This window comes from Pleurodeles waltl, chromosome 1_2, assembly GCF_031143425.1.
Source record: "Pleurodeles waltl isolate 20211129_DDA chromosome 1_2, aPleWal1.hap1.20221129, whole genome shotgun sequence".
Classification (NCBI taxonomy): Eukaryota; Metazoa; Chordata; class Amphibia; order Caudata; family Salamandridae; genus Pleurodeles; species Pleurodeles waltl.
The window spans coordinates 166,938,728-166,953,176 of record NC_090437.1 but is presented as its reverse complement, the minus strand read 5'-3'; the positions used below and the strand labels follow the sequence as shown (position 1 = coordinate 166,953,176).

General features: G+C 42.8%; 1 protein-coding gene across 5 annotated transcripts in view; it reads right to left on the bottom strand.

Moving 5' to 3' along the window:
- The window catches only part of LOC138298898 (zinc finger protein 37A-like), a 152,040-nt gene that overhangs the window by 63,373 nt on the left and 74,218 nt on the right, over positions 1–14,449 (bottom strand). For 2 of the 5 annotated variants that reach the window (XM_069236915.1, XM_069236911.1), the window contains exons 4-6: positions 7,789–7,902; positions 1,298–1,411; positions 656–781 (exon numbers count right to left, since the gene is read on the bottom strand). In XM_069236915.1, coding sequence (XP_069093016.1) covers positions 656–781; positions 1,298–1,411; positions 7,789–7,902 — 354 coding nt within the window. The remainder of the gene's footprint in view (positions 1–655; positions 782–1,297; positions 1,412–7,788; positions 7,903–14,449) is intronic. The other 3 variants (XM_069236913.1, XM_069236912.1, XM_069236914.1) reach the window with 3 other exon arrangements.

The window sequence follows — 14,449 nt, the reverse complement described above, 5'->3', positions numbered from 1 at the left end:
AGTCTGATGCAAGTATTGATACAATACTGAACACATGAAAAGTAAAAGTTACCTTACGGTCCTTTATAACAAATGACCGACCATTTCCCAGCAATGTCAAAAATGAGAGACGATGAGCTATGTTTTCTAAGTTACTAAGTAATACATCGCTTTTAAGATCCATTTAATGCAATAATGTAGCAGATATTTATCATGCTAGATCATGGTCAAGTATGATACAAGCCAGTAATCTGCACTGGTTGGATACCCACATATAGCAGAAAAGGAGAACATGGTGAAAGAAAGTGGGAATACACAACTATTTCCAACAACCAAACGTACCAAAGCGTACTTCCAAAATGTCAAACAAGAGGACCAAGAAATAAACAATAAATTTTTAGGGATGAACGTTCTCAGATTCAGGCATCATCATTCTAGAAAATAGGAGTATGCACACAGAGACAAAGGCTGAGACTGAGGGTCTGGAGACCTAATCTGCTCTTGGAGAACCATCCGTTTTGGGAGAACTCTTCTCCGCGATTAATTGCCAAACACAATCAAGAGGTTTTTGAAAGGGTGGATGTTGCACTATATAAGATACTTTGCAACTTAACATTATCTTTTCATCTGGTAAAAGGGTCATTCAGAAATAGACCCAGAACTGTGGGAGACCTACCTGCACTGGGGTCGGTGCTGCTTTCACCGATTTCTTCTCCGAGATGGTCAATAAAAATTGAAACCGGCTCTTCTTCTTTCCTCAAACAGCCATTGTTCCCGAGGAATGGAATTTCAGTGGGACACACTGGAAATGGTAATGGGTGCAGGAGAGTGAAGAATTATTAATATTTCATGAATTCCTAACCAACACTGTTAGCATGCTTTTTCTCAGTAAGAAATGAACAAAATCCACATTGAACATCTGACATTTCACCTGGCCAGGACCGGTCATTTAGATATGTTCCTGCTTCTTCGAGGTTTATTAAATTCGGTAATAGCACCACCTGATATATGTAGTGCTTAGAAATGGCACAAATGATAGAATTAAGGGCTATACGAAACAAGCTATTATTCTCATTAATACTACTATCAAATGTATCTGACAAGGGTATATGGACCTTTAACAATTCTACTACATGCTTTCTTTGCCCTGCACACTTTCAATACTTTTCTTTCTGTACTATTCTGAATGTTAACCCACATATGTCCTTTGTGGGACAGCGTGTTATTTTTCTTTGGTCAGCAGTATTTGCAGTATAGAAGCAGAGGGTGGAAGCCATTGCGTGTATTGTTTAGCAGCTATAAAGGCCTTCGCACCCACCTGCACTCCTGCAGTCCTTTGTTTCCTTTTTCTCTGAGTGTGATGGGTTTATCAGTGGTGGGTTGTCATGTCTGTTTATTTTAGATATTACATCATGGCTGGTGATTGTGTCAGCTGCAATGAAAAACAGACAATACAATATTTAAATTCATACCTGAACATTTACCCTTTTGAAACTCAAATGAGTCACCTTTTGAGAGTTGCTCCTGGTCTCAGTCTGTCAAAATATCATCAATTGGTGCTTTGGTTGCGAGAACCCAAAGACCCTCTTTTCATGTTTTCAAATAAAAACATTTGTGGCCTCAGTATTGAAAATAGCAGTCTAGAGTGACTGATTTGTATAGTTTTTGGGATAGTGCGTGCTGACAGCCATCTCTGCTGAAGCAGCCACTTCCATGTAACACATTGGAGAAAAGAGAGTTCTAGCAGAGCATTTCCTAGAATTGTTTTCAAGTACCACAAAACAAGCAGTACTTACAGCAACATCCATGTAAGGGATGGTACGGTCTACTCCAAGGGAAGCAGGAGCAGAAGGATATCCGCGTCACCCCACTCAAGTAGAGTCCCCAAGGCCCCAACAGCCACCATCGGTGGAACAAACAGAAAATAATCTTATTTTTGGCAGATCTAGCTTAGTCTCTGCTGGTTCACTAATCTGGCAGTGGACAGCACCAAAAATAGTGCCTGAGGATAGAGCCCATGTAAATGGACTTTACCTACAGGATATAGGAACGTGCTAAAAATGATGCTTGCCACTAAATGCCTCCATTGCATAGAGGATGACAGATCACTTGCAATCGCAAGCTCCATGCCTCCTATGCATTATGGCTGTCTATGTAACTGTGTCCTACAGACAATATTTATTCTATGTCTAGTTTTCGTTCTTATTGGAAACCATTCCACTCTGCTTTACTGGATGTATGCTTGCAGCATGTGAAGTAGCAGCAAACCAGAAGGTGGAATTGGCTGGAAGGACGCTCAATTAATATCTGTACCATTCCTCAAGGGCGTGCACAGCAGTAAATTAGACCAACCCAGAACTTACCTAAAACAGTAACATTTTAATTGGTAATTTATTTATTCTAGCATTGCTATGTGTAACTCTTTCTTCGTATTGATCTTTCGATTCAGCTTTCAGTCTTTCACTCTGTCTCAATTTGAAGCTCTCATTACGAGTGGTCTGTTAATTCTGATGTGCCAGTTACCGGGGGTTACTGGGCCCTTTGAAATTATAAAGATGCAGAAACACTGTGGACTGTCTTATTTACACACTCTACTTTAGACTATGGGGGAGACTCGGGGAGTAGTGGCTGATAACTGGTGAATCATACTCACCCAGTATTTATGTATTTCTCATTGTAACCTCAAGGTCCCTTCCACTCATCACACCCACTAAGTCTGCACCACAGGAGTTGACAGGATCACAAAAACGGAGTTAACAGGACACCTACTAACATTTAATCTGGGGGTGCTGACTTACCAGGTACGGATTCTGAACACTCAAAAAGAGGCCCTTAGTATTTGCCTTTTTATATTTTTCATTTGCCATGTTTCTTCTTGAGGTGCAAGCGTCTTCTGTTTGTACCCTGTTTAACATATCTCCTATCAAAAATGTGTTTTTTACTTTAACGTGTGCTACTTTCCCCAATTTTATTTTCATTAGCTTGGGAAGAATAGAGGTTACAAAAAGAATACACATTTAGGGGTTTTCACAGGAAAGCGGGTACAACATAGACAGTAAGCCGAAATCACATGCATTCCATTCAATAGGATAAACATTCAAAGACTGTGATGCATCATATTATATAGGTAACCAGGAAAAGGCTTATATGTAAATGTATATGTTTGACATTAAAAAACAGGGGTGTACGATTTTGAAAGGAGAAATATATTGTCACGTGTGCAGCATTCATGCCTCATAATTTGTGGTGTTGCTCTGCCATTGGAGCTAAAAGCGCAGGGAAGTTATCTACACGTCCGTATAGGTTTAAAATCCTTGCACTTCTGCTAGTTAGATCATAAGCGGAAACACATTTGTTTTCTTTTATGCTTTGCTTCTTTTTATTTCTCCTATGAATGTTGTTTCAACTTTTTAGTGCCAGGAAGCCTTGTGGTTTTAGTGCGCTGTCTTGGGGAGAACTGGAGTACTACAAAGAGGACAGCACCAGGCGACAGTGACCTCTAAAACCCCGAAAAGCGTGTAGGATGGGTAGACGGTATAAAAGGAAGCCGGGGATACAATGGTGCATTCAGTGTTGGAACCTGGAAGTTCGGAGGAAGGGGCAGCAAGGAGAGGATGCTAAAACGCTGCCAGAGCCAAGGAGAACGAGATGACAAATCGGTGAAAACCAGTGCGAAGAACAGGATAAGAAGTCCAGGAACTGAAGCGACACTATGAAGTGAGAAGGCCGAGACTCCTCCTGTGTGTGAGGCACAGGGAGCCAGAAGACCCCCGGAGAAGATGCAACTACATGTAGCCAGAATTGGTTTGTGGCGAGTAATCCGTCGCTGGTGGTAGTCCAGCGAAGAGATTACGGAGGGACAGGGGAAGGATTTTGTGTACAATGGTGGTATCGCTAAACACGGGGCACATCACTCGTGATCTGCGTCACAACTAATTTTAACTTTACAGAACTGGCCTTTGTACTGTTTCTCCTGAGGGAATCCCTGGATTTGCGACGTAAAATCGGAGAGAGAAGAATCAGGACCTAGTGACCGAGAAGGGGAAACCAGGAATAAGAAACATCAGATCTGGATGGGTGACAGCAGTGGGACCAAGCAGTGGGACCAAGGAGCCTGGAGAGTGGAAATCAGGGGCGGGTCTGTGCAGGGAAGACGGGCTCTTTCTTCCTGTGATTCATGGCAAGTTAAGTCAAAAACAATAAACCGGAAACTGTGTTTCACTAAAAACCACAAGAAATTGGTGGGAGGCATGTCCTTTATCAATAAAACAAATAAATGAAGAAAATGTATTTGAGAATGATGACTGAAATGTAATGTGAAACTGTTGGAATTTGCATATCCTTGCTATTATTATTATTATTATTTTTTAATCCTATTGATTGCTTACTCACTTCTTTCAGTTTTGTTCTGTTGTTTTTTATTGACCCTTAAGCATATTTCAAAGTACACAAGAAAGTACGGGGTTCTCTAAAGAGGGCGTCGCGGGTACCAGCGTAGCCCTAAGTTGTACGTGTTCCTATTTGGAAGAGTAATGTCAGTAAGTAACTGCAGAGTGCATGCGCGGGGAGAGACACCGGGGGGAGTTCCTTTTACGGACTAGGTGGTCTCACACACTATATAGTGTCATGCTTCATCATTTGACCACCTAGACCCACCCAGGTAGGACAGTGCCACCTGGGTGGACTCAACCTCACTGTTAAAGGAACAGGAGGGAGTGCGTAAATAAACTTGTTTCTGGAAAGATCGGGATCCAGCTGATCTAGTGAAAAAATTAAAAACACCTAAGCAGACACCTGTGAGGAGTGACAAATTTAATGGTGGTGTCTGATTGGTGTAGTTAAAACAGGGGTTGGGACACCTCTGTGAAGATAAGGACTCACAGGGTCACCTAACTAATAGCCAACATGTTTCTGCCCTCAGAAGTGAGCCAATAGAGGTCTCGGGGCATTCGTCAGGGCCTAGGATCCCTACGTCTCACGTTGGAGGAAATTTACTCTATGTGAAGGTCAAAGAGTGTGAAGTAAAAGGTCTACCTTACCCAAGGAATTACCTTGAGGCGGCCTATGGGGGATAAACAAACAATTAGAACAATAGTGGCACACAACACTGCAAAAACCAACCAACTACACACGTGTCAAGGGGATGCATTCATGCACATAACACATATGTTCATAATAGGCAATATTCATGCGTACAGTGACCAAGTGGGTACATCTAACTATACATGTGGACAGTCCTACCACTGCAGGGAATTACAACTCTTACCCTTTCATAGAGGCTACTAGCCTCTGGTATCCCGGAGGGGGAGTGTCCCCTTATAGTCAAACACTAAGGAGAAACACAGAAAGAGATGGACACAAAGACAAGGTGAGGAAGGGAAGGGAACAGGTGTAACCAGTACAAATGCAGGGGAGAACAGGACTAGCGGCGGGGTTCCCACTAGGAACCCACTGTCATTACTAAATAAAAAGATACTGCATAATGAGTAAAGTAGTAACAAGGGATGGCTACAATTAGTAGTCGAATAACAGATAGAAAGTAAAAAATAATAGAGGGAAGGGGGGGAGAGGAAGAAGAGAAGTCTTATCTGTGCTGCCTGTAATCCATTCAGTCACTCACTACATCAAAGGGGGCGCTCGCCGTGCGCCTATACCGTCCTCTCCTTGGACCGCTTGGAACAAGTGGCTGAAGGAAAACTGCCTTTTTAAGGCTGCTTGATGTTCCAGGTGCGCCCTATTAGGGCGGTAATTAGAGATTATGTGCAGTGAATCACCGCCGCGGGCCTTTAGGTGCGTTTCTAGCCTCGATGTGGTCCCCGTCATTACGGTCACCCCAGCTGAGCCGGGGCGCCGGCATGGATGCGTGCGAGTGCTCGGGTGGGGCCCGGGCCGGAAGTTTCCGGCCCGAGCGTCACAACCGGAAGCCTCGCGCTCCGTGCGGGGCCGCTGGGAAATGTAGTTACTGGGCCCTTTGAAATTATAAAGATGCAGAAACACTGTGGACTGTCTTATTTACACTTGGTCACTCTACGCATGAATATTGCCTATTATGAACATATGTGTTATGTGCATGAATGCATCCCCTTGACACGTGTGTAGTTGGTTGGTTTTTGCAGTGTCGTGTGCCACTATTGTTCTAATTGTTTGTTTATCCCCCATAGGCCGCCTCAAGGTAATTCCTTGGGTAAGGTAGACCTTTTACTTCACACTCTTTGACCTTCACATAGAGTAAATTTCCTCCAACGTGAGACGTAGGGATCCTAGGCCCTGACGAATGCCCCGAGACCTCTATTGGCTCACTTCTGAGGGCAGAAACATGTTGGCTATTAGTTAGGTGACCCTGTGAGTCCTTATCCTCACAGAGGTGTCCCAGCCCCTGTTTTAACTACACCAATCAGACACCACCATTAAATTTGTCACTCCTCACAGGTGTCTGCTTAGGTGTTTTTAATTTTTTCACTAGATTAGCTGGATCCCGATCTTTCCAGAAACAAGTTTATTTACGCACTCCCTCCTGTTCCTTTAACAGTGAGGTTGAGTCCGCCCAGGTGGCACTGTCCTACCTGGGTAGGTCTAGGTGGTCAAATGATGAAGCATGACACTATATAGTGTGTGAGACCACCTAGTCCGTAAAAGGAACTCCCCCCGGTGTCTCTCCCCGCGCATGCACTCTGCAGTTACTTACTGACATTTCACTGACATTACCCTTCCAAATAGGAACACGTACAACTTAGGGCTACGCTGGTACCCGCGACGCCCTCTTTAGAGAACCCCGTACTTTCTGGTGTACTTTGAGTTATAGAAATAGGGAGCTAAGTACGGTGTGTTCCTCCATATTTGTCCCTCCTTCTCCCTTATCCTCTCTCCATGTGTATTGATCCTTAAGCATATTTGCCTTTTTCTCTCTTAACTGGAAATTGATTTTTTACCTTGTACCCTGAGAAGTACAAAAATGGTCCTGAAGGTGCACAAGTGCACAACAAACCCCTCATTCCTTTTCTATCTCCCAATTTCTCTGATTTACTGTTTTTCACAACCACTCTCTGTTCCATTCTCATTACCTTTTTACTTTCTCTTATATTCTAATTTTCTTGCCCACCTCGGTTTTCCTCCCCCAATTTCCCTTCTTTCCCTGGCAATTCTCTGTTTCTCGTGGGTATCTATCACGTTCTCTCCTTAGAAAATCTCACTTTTTCTTCTTCCCCTTGGGTTTCACAGTATATCCCTCTCTGCAGGCGTCATCATCAGCTTTTACTGATTCAAACATTTTATTTTCAGTGGCTGTCCTGGGCATACCTCTGTCTTTTACCCACCAGATTTAATTACTGGTACAGTCCAATGCTCTACACTACAACAATGTAGGTAGTAATTTGCCTTGGAAAATATGCTAATATTGTGTGCCTGAAACTTTAAAAAACAATCTGGACATTATCCTCCATAGAAGATTAGCTTGGGTGTAACATATGTTATCTCCTAGAAATTGATATACGCAAACAAGGAATAATGAAGGTCTCTAACCCCTACAATTTTAGGGATTTGTATGCATTATTCCCTGGCTGAACTAGACAGCTGATTGTTTCATACTCAGCTGTTATAATACAATTTTCCTTGTGCTCCACAGTTCATATTTCCAACCCTTCCAGTATATACCAGAGCCAGATGTTATGGTAATTGAAATGAAGTGGATTACACCATATTTACATGGCTGATGGCGTACATTACTTCTTGGTGTACAAGGAGCATGCATGATGCTTCTAACATGTTTGAACTTAGAACTAGAGCAGCACTGTAACCACACCCCTTCCTCACCCGCGCCTTGGCCATTAGTTATTTCTTTTCTTTCTGAGGACAGTGATTTTGTAAGGTGTAGGTTTTCCTTTTTCCTTATTCTAAGTAGAAGCTCTGGGTCAGTCTTTGTATCACCTGTAATAACAAGAGAAATATTAAATATTTTCTGTATTGCATAAATTTGTTATCCTCACCATCCCGCTTTTGGAAGGTATTCAGATTCTTCATTAACCTTGTAACTCTTCAAGTAATATGTTGTTGACAGTATATGAAAGACTCTCAGGCTCCACATACATTTAGTTTCTGATTCAAATTTCAGTAATATTTTTTTTAAACCCTGATTTTTAAAGGGAGGGCTAAATTCAGTAGAAAACCCACTAGTGATTTTGTTCCACCTAGCTTCTCTAGATTCTCACAGATACAGAGCATCTCTTGTGGGATTCAGATGATTTTCTATCACTGGCCAAGTGAAAATAGTGCAAACCCGTAGGAGGCTGGCCTGGTTTGTAGTGGGTACCTAAGGTACTTACACATTATACCAAGTCCAGTTATCCCTTATTAGTGATATGTAGGCAGAGTCTAGAAGCCAGGCTGTCTAGAGGTAGCTGTAGGCAGAGCAGCCAAGGCTGAACTAAGAGACATGCAAAGCTCTTGCAATACCACTGTAGTCACAGAGAACTTACACACAAGAAAGACAATTCTCAGTGTTACCAAAAATAAAGGTACTTTATTTTAGTGACACAAAGACAAAAATATCTCAGAGGGTATACTCCCTTAGGAGGTAAGTATTATACACAAAATATACACTAGTAACCAAAATCGAGTAAGTAAACAGTCATAAAATAGTGCAAACAGTGAAAAACACCATAGGTTGCAATGGGCCTAAGGGGAACACAAACCACATACTAAAATAGTGGAATGCAAATGTCGGTTTCTGACCTAGGCAAGTGTAGTGTTTAGAGGGGTGCTGGGAGTGTAAGAAAACACCAAAGGTAAGTAAAATACCCCAACCCAGAGCCCAGGAAAACAGGAGTAAAGTACAGCAAGTTTCCTCAGAACAGACAAAGTCGTGATAAAGAATTATGCAAAAACCAAGCAAGACTGCAAGACACCAACAATGGATTCCTGGACCTGAAGACCTGCGGGGAGAGGAGACCAAGTCCAAGGCCAGCTGAACAGTCCAGGAATAACAGGAGCCCCTGCTAACCTGGATGAAGATGCAAAAGTGGATTCTCTGGCTAGAAGAAAAAGTCAGAGATGCACCAAAGAAGACAGCTGCGGGTCCCTGCTTGGTGCAAGAGATGTTCCACGTCGAGTAGAAGAATGCAGGCTGGATTCCGCCAACACGCCTTAGCTCACGCAAAAGACGTGTTTTGCGGGAAAAGGGGCTGCCTGGCCCCAGGAGGGACCTGGGGTCTCAACTCAGACTAAGGAGACAGAGGGGCCTCTCAGCACTCCAGAGAGTCCTCAGAAGACCAGGCAGCACCCACAGGAGTCCCAGGAAACGGGGACAAAGGAGTTGCAAACCTCGGTCATCACAGCACTACACAAAGGGATCCCACGCCACCGGAGAACAACTCAGAGAGCTGAACATCGAAGATCGAGTGCTGGGGACCTGGGCTACGCTGTGCATGAGGGATTCCTTGGAGACGCGCACAGAAGCCCTAGGAGCTGCAACACGCGGTGCACATGGGTACTGTCTGGTTCGGTGAGGCAAGGTCTTACCTCCACCAAATTTGGACAGCTGGAACTTTGAACATTCAGGGTCACTTCGGTCCACCACCTGTGTTCCAGGATCCACTCAGAGTACCGGTCGTCGCTGCAGAGAGGTTCCTGATGAAGCAGGGAAGTGACTCCGTCACTCCACGGGAGATTCCTTCGGTCCTTCTGGTTCAGGATGAAGAGAGGCAGTCCTCGGAGCATGCACAACCTGGAAACTGTTGCAGTTGCTGGCAGGAGCTGGCGTTACAGAGTTGCAGTAGCCTTCTTGGATACTTTGCTGCAGTTATAGGGTTCCTGGAGCAGTTCTGCGGTTGATCCGATGGGAGAAGGTGAAGCAGAGGTTGCAGAAGATGCCTGCTGGAGTCCTGCAAAACCGAATCCGAAGAAACACCCACAGGAGAGACCCTAAATAGCCCTCAGAGGGGGATTGGTCACCTAACCAGGTATGGACCTATCAGGAGGAGTCTCTGAAGGCACCTGCTGGCAGTGGCCAATCAGATGGTTTGTAGTGTATCTGCTCCCAGAGTACCCCAACACCTTGGAATCCAAGATGGCAAATCCCAGGGACACTCTGGAGGAGCTCTGGGCACCACCCCTGGGGTGGTGAAGGACAGGGGAGTAGTCACTTACATTTCCTTTGTCCAGTTTTGTGCCAGAGCGGGGACTGGGGGTCCCTGAACCGGTGTAGACTGGATTATGCAAGGAGGGCAATATCTGTGCCCTTCAAAGCATTTCCAGAGGCTCTGGGAGGAAACCCCTCCCATACCTGTAACACCTATTTCCAAAAGGAGAGGGTGTAACACCCCTGTCCCAAAAGAAATGCATTGTTCTATCTTCCTGGGATTGGGCTGCCCAAGTCCCAAGGGGGCAGAAGCCTGTCTGTGAGGTGGCAGCAGTTGGGGCTGCAGTGAAAACCTCAGAAGACTGGTATGGCAGTACTGGGGGTCCATGGTGGAGCTCCCAGGTGCATGGAATTGGCCCCCCAATACCAGAATCAGATTGGGGGTACAATTTCGCAATCTGAGACACCTTACATGGCCATATTCAGGGTTACCATTAAGAAGCTACACATATGTATTGACGTATATGTAGTGCACACTTATAATGGCATCCCCACAATCACGAAGTCTGGGGAAATGGGCCTGGACGACGTGGGGGCACCTCTACCAGTGCAGGGTGCCCTCACACACAGGTACTATGCACCTAGCCTTTAGGGTCTGAGGGTTAGAAATATAGGTGACTTATAAGTGACTTGGCGCAGTGAAAATGGCTGTGAAATAGTGCTTACACTATTTCACTCAGGTTGCAATGGCAGTCCTGAAGAAGTGTTTGTATGAGCTCCTTATGGGTGGCAAAAGAAATGCTGTAGCCCATAAGGATCTCATGGAACCCCAATGCCCTGGGTACCTAGGTACCACATACTAGGGACTTATAAGGGGGGTCCAGTATGCCGATCTGGAGTGAAATATGAAGTCACTAGACTATAGAGACAAATTTGTAAACAGAGAGAGCATAAGCACTGGAGTTCTGATTAGCAGGACTCCAGTGACACAGTCAAGCATACTGACAAAACAGTAAAATATACTGACATGTAGGCCACAACCCATAAGCACTGGATCCCAGTGAGACAGTAAAAACACACTGACAAACAGGCCGAAAATGGGGGGAAACCATGCTAGAAAGAGTCTACTTTCTCACAAAAATGACACTAACACGAAAAGGACTGATGTAACTTTTTTAGCCACATAAGGGGAAAAGACCTGGTCTAGCAGTGCACTTTCAATAAAAAAAAACCTATGCCATTTATAAAATATTAATTTTATCCAGATGTACAACTTCCAGTAGAAAATATTTATAAAATATCTTACCAGCCTTTTCCATGCTTGTAAATACAAGAAGTTTCCCACTAAGATGGATAAAAACCGATCCATGTAAATAGAGAAGTGCTCTTTTATGAACGGTTTATGTGAATTGGAATGTGTATTTCGAGGAAAATCATACGGTTCAAATATGTGTTCATGTATGACACAATTTTTTATAGCATGCCAGAGTATACCACGGATAAGTAATAGCACATAGTTAAGTTAAACACTTATGTGCAAAATATTTTATACCACTTTCTAATGCATTTAGTCACAGTATTTGAGATTTTCAATCATAAGACAAATGTATTTTAGCAACAGTGCTAAACAACATTCTAGGTGCTTTCTGAAATTCAGCAATTTTTAATTCACACCACAATTACTTTTTAAAAGTCTAATACCTAAGATATAATGCCAGAGAATGGTGATCATATGTGACTTAGGCCTTTTGTCCATACTGCTACACATTTTTAAAATATCTAAAATAGGAAACAATTACTCACAATTATATTTAATAAACATAGCTTTATTTCTGAAAATTCATCAATAGAGCTTCTACACTTGAAACTCAGTATCTCCTAAAATACCTGAAACTAAACATTTTTTTCACAGGTATATCATCATTTTTGTAAAGGTTATCACTTTCTCGTTTTACTGCGTTTTGTGCAACCCTGCAGATGATAAGCAATAATTGAACTTAGAAAGATGGGTATATTTCATTAAAATTTGTCATGCAGGAAAGAGAGTAAAGTATCTATTTTTAGGTCTCGTCTGCACAGCGTATGTGCTGTGCTGCAAGACGTATAATATACAATTCAGTGGGCTTTCAACCTGCCCACAGGATACCATTAGTTGTTTTTGTTGTCACTCTCATTTGGAATCTTTCGATTGCGCAGCTCCTGGATGCTTCCCTTCCTTTCTTGTGTTACCTCCTTCCTGGAGCATAGACCATGTACATGTGTTTATTCTTATCTTTTTCCAATATATTATTTTTTATTTGCTTTCCTACTGTTAACACAGGCATACAGCTGTTGCTTTCATCCCTACCTGCTGTCTTTATTGACCCTTTAGTTACTACACCCACAAACGTACCACTCTACTCTATGCTACTCCATTCTATGCCACCATACATCACTAATCTCTACTCTAAACCACTTTACTCTATGCTACCCCACTTTACTCTATGCCACCCTACTCTACGCCACTTCACTCTAGCTACTTGATGACACTTCACTCTACTGTACCCCACTGTACATAATTCCACTGCATGCTATTTTACGCCACTACACTCCATGCCACTCTACTATACTCCAACCCACTTTATGCCCCTCTACTCTACTTTAAGCCACTGCACGTAACTCTACACCACTCCACTCAATGCAATTATACTCTGTGCTACTCTAATGTACACCACTCCACTCTACACGACTTCACTTTATTCTATGACACTCCACTTAATGTCACTCTACTCCACGCAACTCTGTGCCAGTCCACTCCACTCCATGGCACTCTATTACACTCTCCTCTACACCACTCTACTCTAAGCCACACCACTAAAATTTGGTCATGCTGAACAGCAGCCACATTGCTGTACAACAACGCTAAATTACATTGGTAAAGCCAATAGCTCTCACATAGGTGAGACCTATTGCTCATGCGTGTTCATTATATGTCCTTTACCACAGTTTGGAGAACATCTGGTTCAGTACACAGAAAGAGTATGTATCATTTAAAAGGTTAGCAGCTGCAACTTTATCAAATCAATAGCTTTTGAGGAAAGCAAGGTGTGTATTTTCTTCTGACCTTTACTGTTAAAGGTAAGATGATTTGCATACCTATACAGTAACCAGTATTTATTTGACTTTAGAAAACAATCAAAAATAATATTATTACAAAGGAAAGCTAATGATTTCTAAAAAGCTCTGTGCACACCCCAAACCACAGAACAAATTATGGCAAACTCTGTGTTTCACGGTTCTTGGAGCAATAACTCCTTTTAGGAACAAAACAGAATTAAATTCCCAAAATTCACCAGTTCTGTATTAGAGAAGTAAATAGCACAACTGTTTACTACACAAAATGACAATAAGACTAGAGACCATCAGACATTTTGCATTGAGTGATTCCCAAACAGTGGCAAGCACTGCAAAACATCCCTTTACTTGTGTGAAAGGTTCGATTAAGCAACACTTGTACATTCAAATGTAGGCTTTGTTTTGAAGCAGGAGAAGAAACTTAACTAGATGAGTTAAGCATAATGGAGTTGGTATGATGCCATCTATGCAGAAAAACCCTGGTGATTATACAGGAAAATTAAGTGGTACTGAGAGGACAAATGCTTTGCTGGAAGTTCTTGCTACAACGGCCAGGAACATTATACCAGTACAATGCAATTTTACAGTGACATTTGCATAGACTGACTAGTGATAAAACGCCAAATCAGATATCGACTGGTGCAAAAACCTAGGTTCATGCAATGTCATTTTAGCCCAGGTTGGGTATTGCAAACGTTATTTTAACAGTATTCAGTTAGTGCAAGAGTCTGTCAAAAATTGCACTAAGGATATGCAAACCTTCTGTCATCTAACCCACAGGTGCTGACGCTATCTAAGATGTCATGAGGGTCTCTACTGTAATAAAAAATAATATATTACTCCAGAACCAACTGCCTGGTGATATCTTAATCAGGCAAATTGACAGCTGTGCATAAGAACCATATGGCAAAATAACCAGACCACACAGAAGTAATGGTCCTATTAGTTTGGCGGTGGAACACTTTGAAGACAACAGACAGAGAGGTCATGGTGAGCTCCGGTTGACTTCAATTGATGTCAATCATTATACTTTGTCACAAGCTTTTTATCATTTTTCCTTGTCCTAGAGATGGTGTTCAGTCTGTAGAATTGGCATGTGAACCTAGTATTGTGCTGAGCTGAAGCTTATGTTTTGATTTATACAGGGTCTTCCTATAGGTGTGTGCCTAATTGGGTGGTTTATGTCTTTCTCACTGCCCAGCTTAGTGCTGCCCTTCCCTCCTCACTGTTGCTCTTTAAGTATAGCGCCACCACGCGTGTTGGTCTGTGTAACCAACAGTTTCA